This window comes from Crassostrea angulata, chromosome 8, assembly GCF_025612915.1.
Source record: "Crassostrea angulata isolate pt1a10 chromosome 8, ASM2561291v2, whole genome shotgun sequence".
In the NCBI taxonomy this organism is placed as follows: domain Eukaryota; kingdom Metazoa; phylum Mollusca; class Bivalvia; order Ostreida; family Ostreidae; genus Magallana; species Magallana angulata.
In genome coordinates, this window is record NC_069118.1 from 46,127,581 (window position 1) to 46,143,667 (window position 16,087).

Below are 16,087 nucleotides of genomic sequence, written 5' to 3' on the forward strand. Positions count from 1 at the left end.
GTTGCCTATTATAATGCCTTACTGAAGCATCGTAAACATTAATATCTGAAAAATAATTTTGACCAAAATCTTGACCATGCCCTTTAAAGAATTGCTACACTTGTCATTATATAGATTAGGTAAAAATATAGTCAAATATTATTATGAATTATTTCCTTTTGAGAGTGGAGTTGCTGTTCTGCGACTTTCATCTACATGTACTTATTCCATTGTGCGATCGCGCGAATGATTAAATTTTATTAATCTCGCAGATTTATAAACTTTCTAAAATGTTATTTCTACATGACTTATTCAAATTATATATGATGTTCAAATAACTTTAGTGATGCCACACATTTCAAAGTTTAAAATTAGAAAGTATTTTTTTATAGATAAATTTTTCTAAAACCTACTATTACACCACCAAAACATTTTAAAGCCCCATTTTATCTGTCAAGTCAAGCAATTGAAATGAGCGGACTTCTTAATGTCTTAAACTTGTTTTTTTTCTGTTTTTTTTTAAGGGGAGGGGGTAGGATTCATTCTTTTCCTCAGTTTTAAAACCAGATTGCTTGATGTGGTATTTCTAATGCTTAGATGAAATGTAAAAGGCACTTATCGAGTGACAAGCGAAATACTGAGCAAAAGGGTTCTCATTTAAATGCGTTTAATATTTTAATTTTCACAGTAGAAACACTTTTTCCTTTGCCGACCTTTTTTTGAAAGTTTATTATGACCTCTAAAAATACCTCGAGTTTAGTACAGTACCGAGTCATTACTTAAAGTCTGGAAATACATTTTTAGAAATGGGTTGCTTAACATTACAAATAATATTGAACTTGGTTTGAACCTCGGTTGCAAATTCAAAACTCGCATTCACATTAATTTTGGTTTGTTATAAGATACATTTGGATTTTTTATTATTATATATTGCAAAAGTAAGCGTTCTTAACATAAAGAGTGGAAACATTACGGGGAGGGGGGGGGGGGGGGTAACAAGTATCCACTAATGATGAAAAGATGTACATGTATTATGGGGTAAAATCCTGACCAGTGCATATTATATTTTCTTGAACAAACTGCCTTGTCGTTGATTTATGATACATCCACTAAGGATATAAAATTAAAACACAAAATAAGTACATCGCTGACCATTAATGATATATATTTTTTATTTCATCAGTGGATGGACTTTAACAATATATCACAGTTATGCATAGATTAGTATTGATTTTCACACCCCTGTTTCTTTGTTGACTAAAAGGAGTATCATAATAATAGATTAATATACAGTACTTTTGCAAACATAACTAACATTATTGGTTGACATCCATTCACTAATGCAATTAAATGATCAGCTATTTCTCATATCATTAGTAAATATAAATTTTAGCCATTAGTTATATAATTTTAAAATAATGTATCTTAAAAGGTCATTTTTTTTGGTTTAAATTGCTTCAGTGTAAAGCATTTCTTATAGCGTGTCAGTTGTCAAGATTTAATCGAAATACAGAGCTCACAGTTCTTACTTTTTTTAAAAAGAAATCTGAAGTCATGTTTTTGTTTACTTTTAGAATTATGACAAGAAAATTCCAAGTATGAACCTAAAATGAATAAGACAAACGCTAGAAACTATTTATGTACATAATTAGCAGATAGAACATATTTACATTAAATGTTACTTATAACAAAAACACGAGACTTGTTAACATAAGAATTGTGAGCTTAGTATCTTGTTTATAAACGACGGACTCTCACATTTGGTTGATCATTGGAAATGCATTACTTAAGCGTTGTAAACAATAAATATTTGAAAAAAATAACAAAATTACGACCATGTCCCTTTGGGGCATGGTCACGATTTTGGTCAAATTTTATTTTTTGTGTTTATTATTTATAATGCTTTAGAAATGCATTTCTAATGGTCAAATGAAATTTGGGTGCTGGTCGATGCAGTTCTAAGCAAGATACAGGGCTAATAATTCTTCCTCATATAAACAAGGCTCGTGCCCTGTTTATGTTTACATAGGTTCAATATACCAATAAATAATCTTTTTCAAGCTGATTTGTCTATCTTTTTATTCATTTTAAGCATAAATAAAAAGTTACTAACGATTTACAGATTCATTTGAAGTCTAAAACTGGAATTTTCACCTCAACATTCAAAATGTAAACAAAAGCTTTGTTTACATTGCGAGGAATTGTAAGCTCTGTAGCTCGCTTATAACTCAACAAATGACGATCAACATTTGGTTGCCTATTAAAAATGCCTTACTGAAGCATTGTAAATAATAAAATCGAAAAAATAATTTTTGACCAAAATCATGACCATGCCCTTTAATGGACGGCTAGATAGTTTGTTAATGATAAAATAAGTTCATTAGCTTAGTTGTCAGGTTTCTGTCAGCTAAGGCAACTTTGGATACAGTATCATTAAGAGGTTACAAAATTCCTAGCTAACAGCTTATTTCCCTTTTAATGTCGGATTTCTTTAAATGCTTTAAATAATTATATAGTATAAATCTCTTTTACTTTCCATGAAAGTGAAAAAAATCCATAAACTGTAGGCTTTTTTAATTTGAAAAGTGTTTATCCTTCACAACAACAATTGGGAGAAATCTGTGATACTTAATCTGTGGGCTCAATCATTAAAAGCTTAGCTTTAAATGATAAATATACATTCTAGCAATACATATACAAAAGAAAATATGTATGTTTACATGCTAGTTTGTTTGCTATCACCTCTCAGACGGGTGTACCCCCTTGCGAAAATTATTGACAATTATGAAATTTGCCAGACGTCCGTTTTTCCTAAAAATAATTACCAATTTTGGGAAAATTAGAACTGAACATACAAAATAGAATATAAATATTTATTTAAGCCATATCTCATCAATAATTTTGCGCAAATTTTTGTAAGTAAGTACGCTTTATGGACCTGATGTATCAAAATAGAATACAAAAAATGCAATGCTAGTATCGCGTTTGGTAATTTTTTTACTATTTTATGGACTCAAACTTAAATTCATGGTGTTTATTCTATAGATTGACATCTTAGAAAAAAGATTTGGTAAAATAAATTATATGTTGACGGATTACTTTTCACGCTATATTAGCTCTAAACCAAGTAGACCCTGACGAAAAAATCCGTAAAAATCACATTTTGCTACAGTTTTCTGCCTAGATCTGTCAACAATGTTAGATATCATTTAAACATTAATTAATTGACGATTGATTAATTTCGAAATAGCTTCTGTCTCTTAATTTAAACCGGTTTTAGTAAAAGAAAAGGAAAAATTCGGAGGGGGGGGGGGGTGTCAAAACAAAGAAGATATAAGCATACCTGAGATCCTGGTTAATCAGAAACTTCGTTTTTCATTTTACTTTAACAGAATCGAGTTTCTCAACATTAATCATTTCTATCTCTCATAGAATACATATATTACCGTTCTTATTGCTTATTATTGCCATTGTTTACAACAGCGATGTAGAGCAAAATCAATACCGGGTATCAAAAACGCTTTGTAAAAGTCGGACCAATATTGTAAAATCCGTATTATGACGTAGTGCGATACTCGGACTACTTTAAACAAATTTAAAAACATATACATGTAATAACCACGAAACGTGTACAAAAGCTAGATTTAAGACCAAGAAAACTGCGATTTTTTAAACATGTCACTAGCATTATCTCAAAACAAACTTCAACAGGGTCTTGAATCATAATTTAAAAGAAGAATAAACAATGGATCCTGCTGATTTTTATTTTTTTAATCACAAAAAAGGAAGGTCAATAAACCATATAAACGTTTGCATAGTTATGCTATTTATATTTCTAAAATTAACAAAACATTTTCAAAGACATATTAAGTAAATAATATACATTTGGTTAAAGATTACTGCTGGTAGTATTGAGCTTAGACCTGACGTTTACCTACCAACCTTATGTGGCCCCGTTCTTCTTTATGTGTAACTTCCATGGCAACGTAAACGAACTGGGAATTGATAACGGAGAGGTAGCCCTCAGTGTGTCCATTGAAGGCAATCCGGAACTTTACACGCCGGGAAAACTTTATAATGGTGAGTACTGAAATGTGAAGGTTTACAAAAATAAAAGCCAACCAATCATGTTAGGATTTACTTTTGATGATATAATATTGCCATGTTTTCATGTCTAAATTATTTAATCATACCTGTTACGTATAAAATTTTAACACATAAAAACTGTAGCGAATTTTTTTTTACGCACGTATCAAACATGGTAAATTATTATTGAATGATAATCGAACAAAGACAAAGGCTAATTTAGTTACTTAAATATTTTACTCTTATTCTTTCAGTTACAATCACTTCCTCCGTGAATTTTGATGGGTTTTTCTTGACGGGACTGTACACATTAACGTCAGAAGCCAGGGCGAGAATGCAAGGACTGGGCTTCTTTGACAACAGAGGAGCAGGGAACAACCTAATGTGTTCCATCGTCCACTCCCAGGTCAACCCTGAACCTCAGCACCGCCTGACCTTCACCTGGATGGCTCCGGCCAGCGGGACAGGATGTGTTAGTTTCCTGTAAGAATCAGGTTTATATAAAAAGTTAAACTTTTGATGAAAACAATGTTTTGAACCTTGTTATATTTACTTTAAAAACAACATCTCATTTTGTTACTTAACATTATTCTGTAATTTTTAGATTCTTTTATTAGAGAGATAAGAATTAAATTCAAATACATAAACAAAGAAGAAATGTTAACATTAACATAATTCAATGTTGATCCTTATTACTATAGAGCTACAGGAACTCTTCGAAACCAGTTGTTATTTAAAGATACAACGGTGTTACAGATGTGTGAAGAAGGAGGTAATCATGGCAATTTAAAAGTATTTTTTGTGATTAAATTAAAACGGTCTTTATGAAAGTAGGAATTATTACATGTATATATATATATATATATATATATATATATATATATATATATATCAGTAGTACTTTCTGTTGGTATCTCTTAGCTCCCACTACATCACCTCTGAGACCGGAACTTGCAATTCTCCATGGTAATGGAATAATCATGAGAGATGACTTTGATTCTTCCCCTGACGTCAACATTCTCGTTTGGTAGATATTTCTTTTTACATCACTAATCACTTCGCAGATAACGAGGACAATTTATTTCAACTAACTTAATTATCTTTGTGAAGATGAAATGTAATTTTTCTTCTGCCAATGTTTATGTTCTTTATTTTTGGAAATCTAGGAATGAAGTTGCAGGAGCAAACATAAGTAGTGATTGTGGTCACGTGATGTATGGTGACTCCAGTTGGTTATGTCAGCGATACGGCCAAAGAAAATTGGTAAGTATCTTGTATTTTAACAGAAAATTCAATGCATAAACCAATAGGAATTATGATAAAAAAATATGCAACGATAAAAATGTTAAAAATAATGAACAAATGAAAAATATTGTGAGGGTAGTTGTTACTTACCAGTTTTCTTGATCTCTTTTTTTTTTCAGGTAACCGTTCCCATGAACACATCGACGGCATCCATAATACAGTTTGCTCTGTGTATGAAGAATTTTATTTTATAAGCTTTGTTAAACCATAGCTACATTTATGTTAATCCATAATTTTTTTACCTGTAGGATTTTATTCATAAAATATGTAAAGCCACAATGAGATCTTCCTTTGAACACTTTAAATCATAAAATATATTAAACCTATTTGTGTTTTATTGAAAATTTCATTTATGAAAAATGATTACCTAAAGCTTTGTATGTTTTGATAGTTCCAAAAACGTGTACGAAAAAATTGGTAGACCAAATCTGTATTAATTCTATTTCAAAGATTATCAACAGGTATAAATAATCATATCTTTCTTAGAACAACCTTATTTTTAAGTTTTATTCAGTTTCAGAATAAATTTCTTTTCTCACAAAATCAATTTATCTTTGAAATTAGTATAGTTATAATATATGTTAATATGTTATCTAAATACAAATTGTAAGTCGATAATAAATGTACTTCCATTTGATTTTAATGTAAAGCCGCTGGAAGATGTGAAGTCCATAATTCTGCAGACAATGAAATCACAGTGTCCTACGGACTGCAGGGGTGTACAGTGTGGACGGCCATAGACTCAATCAGGTACACGCGGTACTAATAACAAACAAAAACGTTTTTTGAAGGAAACTAGGCTAAAGTTCACCATAAAAGTTAAGTTAACATACAAAGCGACACGTGGTTACTTTTAGATTGCCGTCGTCGCTCACAGAAGTCCATCTTGTGTATCTACCCAAAGAAGCTAGAGCTGAGGGAGTCTGTCTTAAATGGGAACAGATGTCCAACACAACAACAACTACAGAAACTATACCAGTGACAACAGAACCAATGACAACAGAATCAATGACATCAGAATCAACGACATCAGAATCAACGACAACTGAATCAACGACAACTGAATCAACGACAACTGAATCAACGACAACAAAGCCAATGACATACCCACCAACAACAACACAGATTCTAACAACAACGGAAAAACTGACTACAACTACTGAACTGTGGTTCCGATGGGACATCGCTGACGAGGGACAGCCAGACTTTAATAGTTGTTGGGGAATTGACAATGTGCTTGTTGTCAATACTGCAGAGCGACCCACTCGCTTGGTTGAAAACTTTGATCCAATCGATCCTAGCAATTGGCTTTTCTTCCCAGGAGGAAATATAAGGGTAAGTTATGTATATCAAAGCTGCTTGGTCCGATTTTTTTGTAATTACAGTATCAAAATTTTTTCCATACAAATCATTTATATGAAAAAGTTATGGACTTTCTCCTATTTACACCAGCAGAATCAGTCTCCTTTCTAAGTAAGAAATATTCAAAGTAAATAAAAATAATATTTCTTGGGCAAACAAAAAAACCAACCAAAATGCATCACGGGAATGTTTAGAAAAGGAAACCGCTCGGTTTCGTCCCCCGAATGATTGGGGTTATTCAACCCGCATGCTATGCATCGATTGTAAAGAAAGCAGTCTTAGGAAATATTAGCGAACAAAACGTACACATGTTTATTTGTAATTTGTCTGATCATTTCGACCTTTATTTAAAGCGATGTCAAAGTCGTAATACAACCATACCCGTCTCATCGTCAGGGGTGAAATTTAACATGAGACGAAATAACGCGGTACCTTTTTATGTCGTTTGTTTTGTTAGCAAGTATTGTACGTATATTTCTTCATTGAAATTTGGCATAATTGACGGGTAACTACTGCAATGTCTATTATTATACATATACTAAGCATAGCCATCGTTTAAAAGCGTGCATAAAATTTGATATAAAATCGGACCAAGCAGCTTAAATAAATTTTACGAGACTTTTTTTCAGTAATGGTAAAGCACTTATTTTCATATTGAGAAATCACAAAATTTCAAAGCCCTCTTGGGTAATTTTTTTTCATGACTACAAGATATAAAGAAAATACTTGCTTATGCATTTTTTTACCAGCAAAAATGTCGGTCAGAAGAAAACTCCATGTTTTTCAATATGGAGAATCAGACAATGAATTACGTGGTATCACGTGACCTAGATTTATCCGTACCTGACGTCACACCAGACTTAATGTTGGAAGAACAGTTCGAATCAAAGCGCCAACCAGGGTAAAGAATCACCGTCTAACAGCTATTAAGCGCTCAAAATAATTAAATGAATATTATTGTTAAAATCATTTTAATTTTCTGTAACAGATGAAAGATGTTGCAAGTCAAACACTTTAAGATTTGAATGATGTCTTTTGCAAAGCATATTGTTTGTATTGAGAACTTTTATTAAGAATTTCATTTGACTTTGAAACAACTTGGTGCTTTAAACCACCTTTGCCCAGTTTATTTTGGTCAGCTTTTATAATAATTTGGTTTGGTGTTTTTGTTTGGTAGCTGGGATATCAGTGGCGGACGTGTAGATGTTATCTGTGGCGTTTTGTACCATGCCAACTCCATGGTATTTGACGGAGCTGGTGCTAGACGAGCGTGTACTCCATACTTAGATACCAGATTGGCGGGAAATCTCAGGTTTTATTTCGGGTTCGGTAAGTCGAAAATAAAACTGTGGTATAGTACAATATATCTTATATATTTATGATTTTTGAACAAATAAGGCGGGGTTTTTCTGAAGATAAAGGTTTGTCACAAAATTTGACAAAATATAGAACTAATTGTTTTTATGAATCAATCATTATATTTTTTTTACTTGTAAACTTAGTGAATTCATGATGAATGAATGACCGAATTAAATCATTTTAAACATTTCATTTAATTGGTTGACAGGGAGTGGGCGTTGCCAAGCCCTTGACACATGGGAGAGCAATGTTTACGTTTATATAGAGGATAGTCATGCACACAAACCAGTACTACTCAATCTAACAAGTGAAGACTACAAGGTGATATTTTGGATATATCCATTAAAAATAAGAGGTTTTGTAGCTTGGGTCAAGCAGAATTAATCTAAAACTGTTACATATGCAAAGAGGTTGGAGTAAATTTTGGTTTCATCAGTATTCCTTGAAAATCAGTTGTCTTGATGTTTCTCCTGAGTTTATCCACGAGATTAAATATGCATTGAAGTGCAGTTTTCGAGGAGAAAACACATTATATTGATAGGATCCTCGTCCATGTTATTTACGTATCCTTGAGATGTGAAAACAAAATGCCCATAAATATTAATAAAACAACATTTGAAAAATTATGTAAACAATTGATGATTAATCTTTTTAACCAGCTATTAAATTATTTTCAATGTATGATTTCCTTCTTAAAGAGATTATATGTGGTTAACTAATTACCCTTGTACTCTGTATTAAACTTTGACATATGACATTTTAGGCCATTAACTAACAGTTAATGAAATAAAAGCCAAAACATTTAGCTTTAAAATTGAGCATTTTCCTACATGATCATACAGAGCACGTAAATATAACTTTTAAATTACCACGATCGTCGAATCCCACTTGGAAAAGTCAATTTGAACATCTCTTTTCAAAAGGAATCTAGGCTTTTATCTTTGCCTATCAATGGTCACCAACGACAATCGAAGGCTCGTATTTGTTGGGAGCAAAAGCACCATCGCGGAGTTGATCTCGATGTGTGGGCGATTGATGGTGTGCAGGTTCTGCCTCACTTTCCTCGGAGGTCTGGGGTGACCAAAATGGTCCAGTTTGACCTGACATTGAATTGTGGAACGAACACAAGTCGGAATGAGTAAGAACAGCAAAAAAAAAGAGAAACTCATGTTGTAATTTAGCTTAAATTTAATATACATTGTATTCAGAAAGGTTTAATTAAAAACCTTTGTAAAATGGACTACTTAATTAAATAACGGAAGTTGATTCAAAATTACTGTTACAACATCTTGTTGAATTTATATTACAATATGTAGATAAAATTGGCGACGTTATCATTTCAGCGTTGATTTGCAAGCTTCTACTGATTTTGGAAAATCATGGTTCACTGTTCATGAGCCTTGTATTGGTAGTAATTGTGGAGGAAAACACCAGCCTGTGACGTCAGAATACGAAAGCGAGGACTTCATAAAGTAGGACTAAACTTTTATATTTTTTTTTACGCTGGATTGTGTAAACGAACTTGATTTTTTATTAAATAATCTGTTTATTAGTTTTATTAACCAAACAAATAATTTGTATAGTTGGAAAAGAGTTACCTCTCCTTTGCCGTTTGTTGCTCTGGTACCACATGTTAGATTTCGATGGAGTGGAAAAAATCAACAGAAACCAAATTGGGCTCTTGATAATGGTAAACCATAGCATAAGTTAATATCTTATACCAAATAATGCAGTTCATAGACAGCAAAGGTTTTCAATTTGCTAAAATCTATAAAAGATAATCAGAGCATATTGTTAACTTTCATCAATGTGAATTTTCTGCCCTTATTTTTTAAGTATTTATTGGGGACTGTGAGGCCGGTTGCCATGGGAATGGTCAATGTACAAGAACAGGATGCAGGTAAGGATGATTATAATTCTTATATTTCATTGCAGCATCATATTGTTTGTTCTTGTAACAGAAGACTTGCATGTATGGAATAATTTTTGGCGTTGGAATTTTTATGACAATTTTCAAATGTAATTCATAAAGCTGAGTCTAAAACGGGTTACTCAAAATCCTCGGGCAGGTTTATCCTTGGCGTTGCTGAATTGTATTAACAATATTCTGCTGTTGTATAGTGTTCTCGTACATTATGTTTATATATTATAGAATACACATGGATTGTTTTCAGTTCTTGATCTGTTAATTGCTCTGTTACATAAAATGAGGATTGAAAATGCTTGATCAAAATTTTCCTATCAATAAAATGTCGAAAAATGACAACTTATACAATATTGTATCCTTTTTACTAATAACCACTTGTTTTGTCATTTGTTAGAACAAGTTTAAACCGTGCTAGCTATCACCCAAGATAAAAAAAAACAATTCAAAAGGAAATAAAGCATTTTAATGGTCAAGAGATAACACAGATAGGTTAGAGATTGAATAAGTCCATTTTAGAGATTCATAAAACAACCGAGAAAAAGAAGTAGAGACATTTTAATGGGGAGCGCCCACAGCTTGAGTAAAGGGGGAGACACATGTGGTACTGAACTCGTTCCAGACTAGGCCAGAGGGACATGCCAAGACGTAGGCATTTCCGGCTATGTCGCATTGGATAAACTTGGCTGGGTCGGGATGAGAGTGGAATTGGGTGTTTCCAGTAGTAACGACTGAGTTTTTGCAAGGGTTGGTGGTCACTCCAGATCCTGAAACAAAAAGGAAAACATTGATAAGGGAAACAAGCATAAGTTGAGATAGCTCAAGACATAGAAAAAGTAAATTAACGAACTAGTTAATGTAATTGATAACTAGTCTGTAACCTCGAAGGAAGATCTTGAAAATATACTGTTAAAAATAAACTTGCTTGTGAACGAAGACATTATATCATACCTCCCAGGCTTGCAGTATTGGGGGTAGGGGTCGGTTGTCCCGCCTGGAAAGAGTAGACACAAGACAGACGGCTTTCGTCCCAGGCTAATAAGGAGGGACAGGTCAGCACATTGGCGTTACCATTGAGGTCACACTCAATGAACTTGTTCTTTTCTCCGGTGACTGCGAAGTAGATGATACCTTTGGCGAGGTTTTCTGGCGTGCATGGGTTAGAGGTCAGAGAGACGGACCCTCCAATTTGTCCACTACCTTGGCCACCGGGAATGTAGTTCTGCAATAAAATGAAGATAGTGAGTCGTTAGCTAAAGTAGACGTTTTCAGGAACATTTACATCAGTCTATGAGCTGCTGACTAACGTATACGTTTGACTATGTCACCTTTTAATTATAATCCAAAATTAACGTGACATAATAAAGCAAAGTCAATGTTAATTATGGCCCCGCAAGGATTTGTGGGTGCCCTATAATAATCACTCTGTCTGTCCGTCTGTCACTCTTCCGTCCACAGATTTTCTGTTTTTTCTAATAACTTTTTTTATGGTTGCCCAATCAAATTTGATTCTCTATGTCTTCTGGTTTGGAGCTGGGGTGGTGGGGTAGATTCCTTAACTATGCATAAGAATGAATGGGCAAAGAGAGATAACTGCTGAGAATGTTACCATTGTATACTTGGAAGGCTGTGCAATATTTGTCCTTTGGGATTAATTAACCTTCCACAGGAAGAAAATCCTAAGCTTTATCTTTATCTGTCACATTGAGATTAATTACTGCACTGCCTGTGTCTGCAAATGAACTTTGTTTTGAAGTTAAGGCCAATTTTGAATGATGTGTAGTATTGTGTACATTCTTTGAAATATGGATTTAAAATATAATATTCATACTTTATTTTGGTAGAAAAACCGTACACAATGATTTATGATAATTTTATTGAATTCTAAAATCAAGATATATATTAATATATCCTTTTTACTATTTTATTTTTTAATTATTTATTTTATTTTTTTCTGCCTTAATGCTGTTAATTTTAACAGGTAATCAGATAATAACCCCATTCTGTCATTTCTGAAAAAAAATCTTATTGTAAATTTAGAAGAAAAGGATGAGAGAGCAGAACAATTAATCCCATGTGATTAATTATCTTGCCTGCTGCAGAAAATTGAGAGCCTTATCTCTATCTGTCATATGAAGATTAATGAACACCTTTATCTGCAACTGATGTTTGTTTTAAAGTTGAGGTCAACCCTGGGTGATACAATGTATTTGCATTCACTGAAGGCTTGCATTTTATAAAACACCTGTTTAAATCTTTTTAAATACACATTTAATTGAGTTTTTTTTATAAGACATGAGGTTATCTCTGTTTTATGCAGATACAAGGTTACTATTTAGAGTTTTTGGACATTCAGGAATTATCTTGAAATTTTAAAGAAGATTCAATGTTAATATAAAGAGGATGGAATTCAAAGTTTTTTTCACTTCTCTATATTAATTGTCATAGCGGGACCCTTCCTGACTGGTCAGTTTTCTAGTTTTATGTAATCTTTATTTCTTCTTGACCATGAAGTCGTGTAACGTTATTGTGAATTTAAACAAACACTAGTTTGTGATGACTCAAACGTTAGATTTCATTTTTAAGACTTAACTTCCGAAAACAAAAACAAGCATATTACATTGAGTTATGTCTTCATAATGAGTGTATTAATGATGTTTCGAGTGAAAAAATTGTCTTGCATTAACATTAAGTTTTCTCACCTGAGATACACATGACACGGTGGCTTTGTTATACAGCTTTCCATGTGGACACTGAATGATATACATTTCCCCAACGGCATTGCACTGAATAAACTTGGTGTTGTCATTGGGGTGAGGGAAGAACACCTGGGTATTCGTCTTGCTGGTACTGCAAGGGTTAGGTGCTTGGAAGTCTGGGAAATAAGACGGGAATCTCATGATCAATTGAACAAAATGGAATCACACACAATTGTGAACTGGTGATATTAAAAGAAAACATTTTGGAAGAATATCATATGGAATAAGAAGAGAGATGTTAGAAAACTTACTGCAATGTTCGTTTGATGGAACCAGCTGTCTCTTTGCTAAAGAAATAAGAAAACCAATTTAAGGTCAAAGATATTGCTGAAGAAGGCACACTTTCCAATAAGTTTAAAGTTGTTAATTTAAAAGTACGAAAAGGGATTTTCAAGTAACTTTTCTGTAGGTCATATAATATTATTTAATTTGAATTAAAAGACTGAATAAAGTCGCATAATCATAAAAAAATGATGGTTTTCAATTAACTATTTCTGCATGCATAATGTAGTATTCGCTAACTTTATAAAAACTACAAATGCCACATATACGGCAACAAAAAAGAAAAGAAAAAGACAATGGCGGTTTTCAAAGAACTATTGTTTTAACTTACCTCTTTCCGGAGCAGCACAAGCGATTCCAACAACGGCCAGCAGACAGAAAACCTTCATTGTGTTCTTGGATGGATCTCCCCGAAGCAGTGACTGTCTCGTAAAGATATGGCCTTTTATATTGTTCGGGGATGACCCGCCAGATAACAAACGTCACCAGTTCTGGTGAAGAACATCTCAAAAGTCTAAAACAAGTTTTAAACTATTTTTTCCCAAAGAAAATGAAACTTTTAAAAGAAATTGGTAATAAAATACATGTATTTGAGATTGGATGGAATGATTTATTTTTGACGACGTCGTGTCGATCAGTAACTACCGCCAGATGAGCAGACAAATTGAATAACGCGCGTTAGCACGTTATCATAATTTGTCTGCTCAACTGAAGGCAGTTATTGACACGAAGACGTCAACAATTAATAATTTAATGCTTACATGTACATTCCCTTACTGGTGAAATCAATTATTTACTTAAATAAATCGTTATAAATTGCAGATCACAGAGGGAGTAATTTAGTAACGGCAAGAACAGCTGTTTTTAAAACCGGTTTAAACTGGTTATTACAATGACTGTTGAGTTGAGATCGACGAGCATGAAAATATAAGCTATGAAGATTTACTCTTGAAATTTTGCTTTTAGCTATAAAGTCAACTTTTTTGCGAATAATTGTAAAACGTGGTGTTTTGACAACATTTATGAATATATTTTTTAACCGATAACAAAGAAATCACTGTCTGAGAACTACTTATGTAAATTGCATGTAAATTCATACGCTGTGATTAGTTGTTGCATTTAGAGGAAGTTAAAGATAACAGAATTTAATGGAAAAACACAGTAGACTGTAAATATACATGTTTGTTTTTAAAAAAAATAATAATAAAAAATATGTACGTGAATACCTATAGATTGTTCAACACTACAATATTTTATTTATGGATTAACAAAAGGTCTTTTTTAAAATATGGTATCACAAAACAAAGACCGACACCGGCTTTAAATGATTTTGTATGACTTATTGTAGTTTTTCAGCGAAATTGGAAAAATTGATTTGGTGTAAAAAAAAAGTTGTTTTATAACATAAAATTTTGTCTCGATTGATGCGTAATATGCGTAAAATTTCTTTTTGATTTAAAAAATATTTATAAAAATAAAAGTTGTTTTTCTTTTCTTATATTTATGGTCGGAATCTAAAAAATAATAAATACATGTAGTGAAATAAAGTACTTGTGAATCAATGATATATAACAAAGAAACTAAAACGAAATTCAAAATAATAGAACATTTGCAATTTGACAAATTTAAGCCTATCAGGATTTTGATCCGGTTCACAATTATTTAAAATTTTTATTAAAACAATAAAGTTTATTCTGATAAATTGATAGGCATCATTAGATAAAAAAGGAACAACATTTTTTATCGATAAACAACATGTATGTTTTTTTGCAAAATTGTGAAATGATTTCAAACTTTATATAATATTTTATTTGGGTTTGTTTATTTTAAATTGAAATCGATGCGAATTCAATATTTTCCATTTTTTTTTTGGAATTTAATAATTTCGTTTCAATTTCCTGTTAAAATGATTACATAGCAATTGTTTAATGTTAGTGATATTTGATTTGCTGATTTTATCCAAAGCTTTAATTATCTACATATCTTGAGTTTTATTTTGATATTTAAAAACATAATTATCATAACATTTAAATTGCCGATTTTGACAACGTTTATAGTTAATTGTATTGTGCATTAAATGACAACACATTTCAGCGAAACAAAGTCTGCAGCAAAAACGATGTGTCGTGTTGTTATTAAAAACTATAAAAAAAAAATATCAAAAAAAATATTGAAAGCCAAAATTGGTCTCGATTTTGTAAAATCATATTTCAAAATGATTCTTTTGTGTCGAGCCACATTGATAAGATATTTAATCATCTGAATTGTTTCAATAATTTAAGTATATCAATGAATTGGACATGGTATATAGTAATAAAACAAATGGTGTATTTTACATTTATCGTCCAATGAGGCAAAAATTTATATTAAAAAAAATCACATCGTACGTTTTTCCACTCTTTTGAGACAAACCCTCGCCGCTCTTGTCTTGACATGATGTTAAGTTACGAACTGCAAACAATTTTACCGACCAAAAAACCATCGGGAAGAAAACAATTGAAGAGAGATAACGGCGGCATATACAAAGTAATTAAGTGGTTTATCGCTCAACACCTTGTGTTTGGGGGAGTCGTTTTATCGGGAAAGCTTCGTTGATGAGCTATATTTGTTTAAGGTGTATATGACATCAGTGGTTAATGTACCCTTTTTGGACGTGGCCGTTTGATTAAACAGAGTCAAAGTCTTTGTTTTGAGGGAAACAGTCTCAATTACGGATATACTTCTTTCAAAGAGAGACGGTTTAAGAGTTTGATTAAACTAAATGACAAAATTTCCCCGTAAAGGATAAAAAATATGTATGTATAGGTTATCGATTTTGTGCATCATTGTATGCATTTTAGATTTTGATATGTCTTAACATCATTTTGAAATTTTACTGCATGTAGTTAGATAGTAATCAATTTTTTTTGTTAAGAGAATGATTCAAGAATGATTTGAATCATTCGATTAGATATGATATTGTAATCGTTTGATTATCAATTGATAGGTGATAATTTTATACATTGTCACTGAATGGGACTTCCATGAATGT

At 32.2% G+C, this 16,087-nt stretch overlaps 2 protein-coding genes across 2 annotated transcripts in view; one reads left to right on the plus strand and one right to left on the minus strand.

The window, feature by feature from the left end:
* Positions 1 to 16,087, plus strand: part of LOC128158345 (reelin-like) — a 49,887-nt gene that overhangs the window by 868 nt on the left and 32,932 nt on the right. The window contains exons 2-16 of the mRNA XM_052821135.1: positions 3,875 to 4,059; positions 4,320 to 4,548; positions 4,767 to 4,837; positions 4,987 to 5,092; positions 5,232 to 5,328; positions 5,490 to 5,541; positions 6,021 to 6,120; positions 6,228 to 6,705; positions 7,482 to 7,633; positions 7,910 to 8,061; positions 8,300 to 8,412; positions 9,015 to 9,229; positions 9,435 to 9,563; positions 9,675 to 9,781; positions 9,928 to 9,991. Of these exons, the coding sequence (XP_052677095.1) occupies positions 3,875 to 4,059; positions 4,320 to 4,548; positions 4,767 to 4,837; positions 4,987 to 5,092; positions 5,232 to 5,328; positions 5,490 to 5,541; positions 6,021 to 6,120; positions 6,228 to 6,705; positions 7,482 to 7,633; positions 7,910 to 8,061; positions 8,300 to 8,412; positions 9,015 to 9,229; positions 9,435 to 9,563; positions 9,675 to 9,781; positions 9,928 to 9,991 (2,250 nt within the window). The remainder of the gene's footprint in view (positions 1 to 3,874; positions 4,060 to 4,319; positions 4,549 to 4,766; positions 4,838 to 4,986; positions 5,093 to 5,231; positions 5,329 to 5,489; positions 5,542 to 6,020; positions 6,121 to 6,227; positions 6,706 to 7,481; positions 7,634 to 7,909; positions 8,062 to 8,299; positions 8,413 to 9,014; positions 9,230 to 9,434; positions 9,564 to 9,674; positions 9,782 to 9,927; positions 9,992 to 16,087) is intronic.
* On the minus strand, positions 10,460 to 13,527 carry LOC128158344 (uncharacterized). The gene is made up of 5 exons (XM_052821134.1): positions 13,388 to 13,527; positions 13,026 to 13,061; positions 12,718 to 12,890; positions 10,967 to 11,237; positions 10,460 to 10,782 (listed from the first exon to the last, which is right to left on the minus strand). Exons 1-5 carry the CDS (start codon positions 13,443 to 13,445, stop codon positions 10,574 to 10,576), a joined length of 747 nt encoding a protein of 248 aa, XP_052677094.1. The 5' UTR covers positions 13,446 to 13,527; the 3' UTR covers positions 10,460 to 10,573.

What these genes read in the sequence shown, in the direction of transcription:
- LOC128158344 (XM_052821134.1), bottom strand. Translation starts at nt 13,445, where the DNA reads ATGAAGGTTTTCTGTCTGCTGGCCGTTGTTGGAATCGCTTGTGCTGCT. An exon ending in TCCATCAAACGAACATTGCA is followed by an intron (nt 12,891 to 13,025) that starts GTAAGTTTTCTA and finishes CTTATTTCCCAG; the next exon opens with ACTTCCAAGCACCTAACCCT. An exon ending in CAATACTGCAAGCCTGGGAG is followed by an intron (nt 10,783 to 10,966) that starts GTATGATATAAT and finishes TTTTTGTTTCAG; the next exon opens with GATCTGGAGTGACCACCAAC.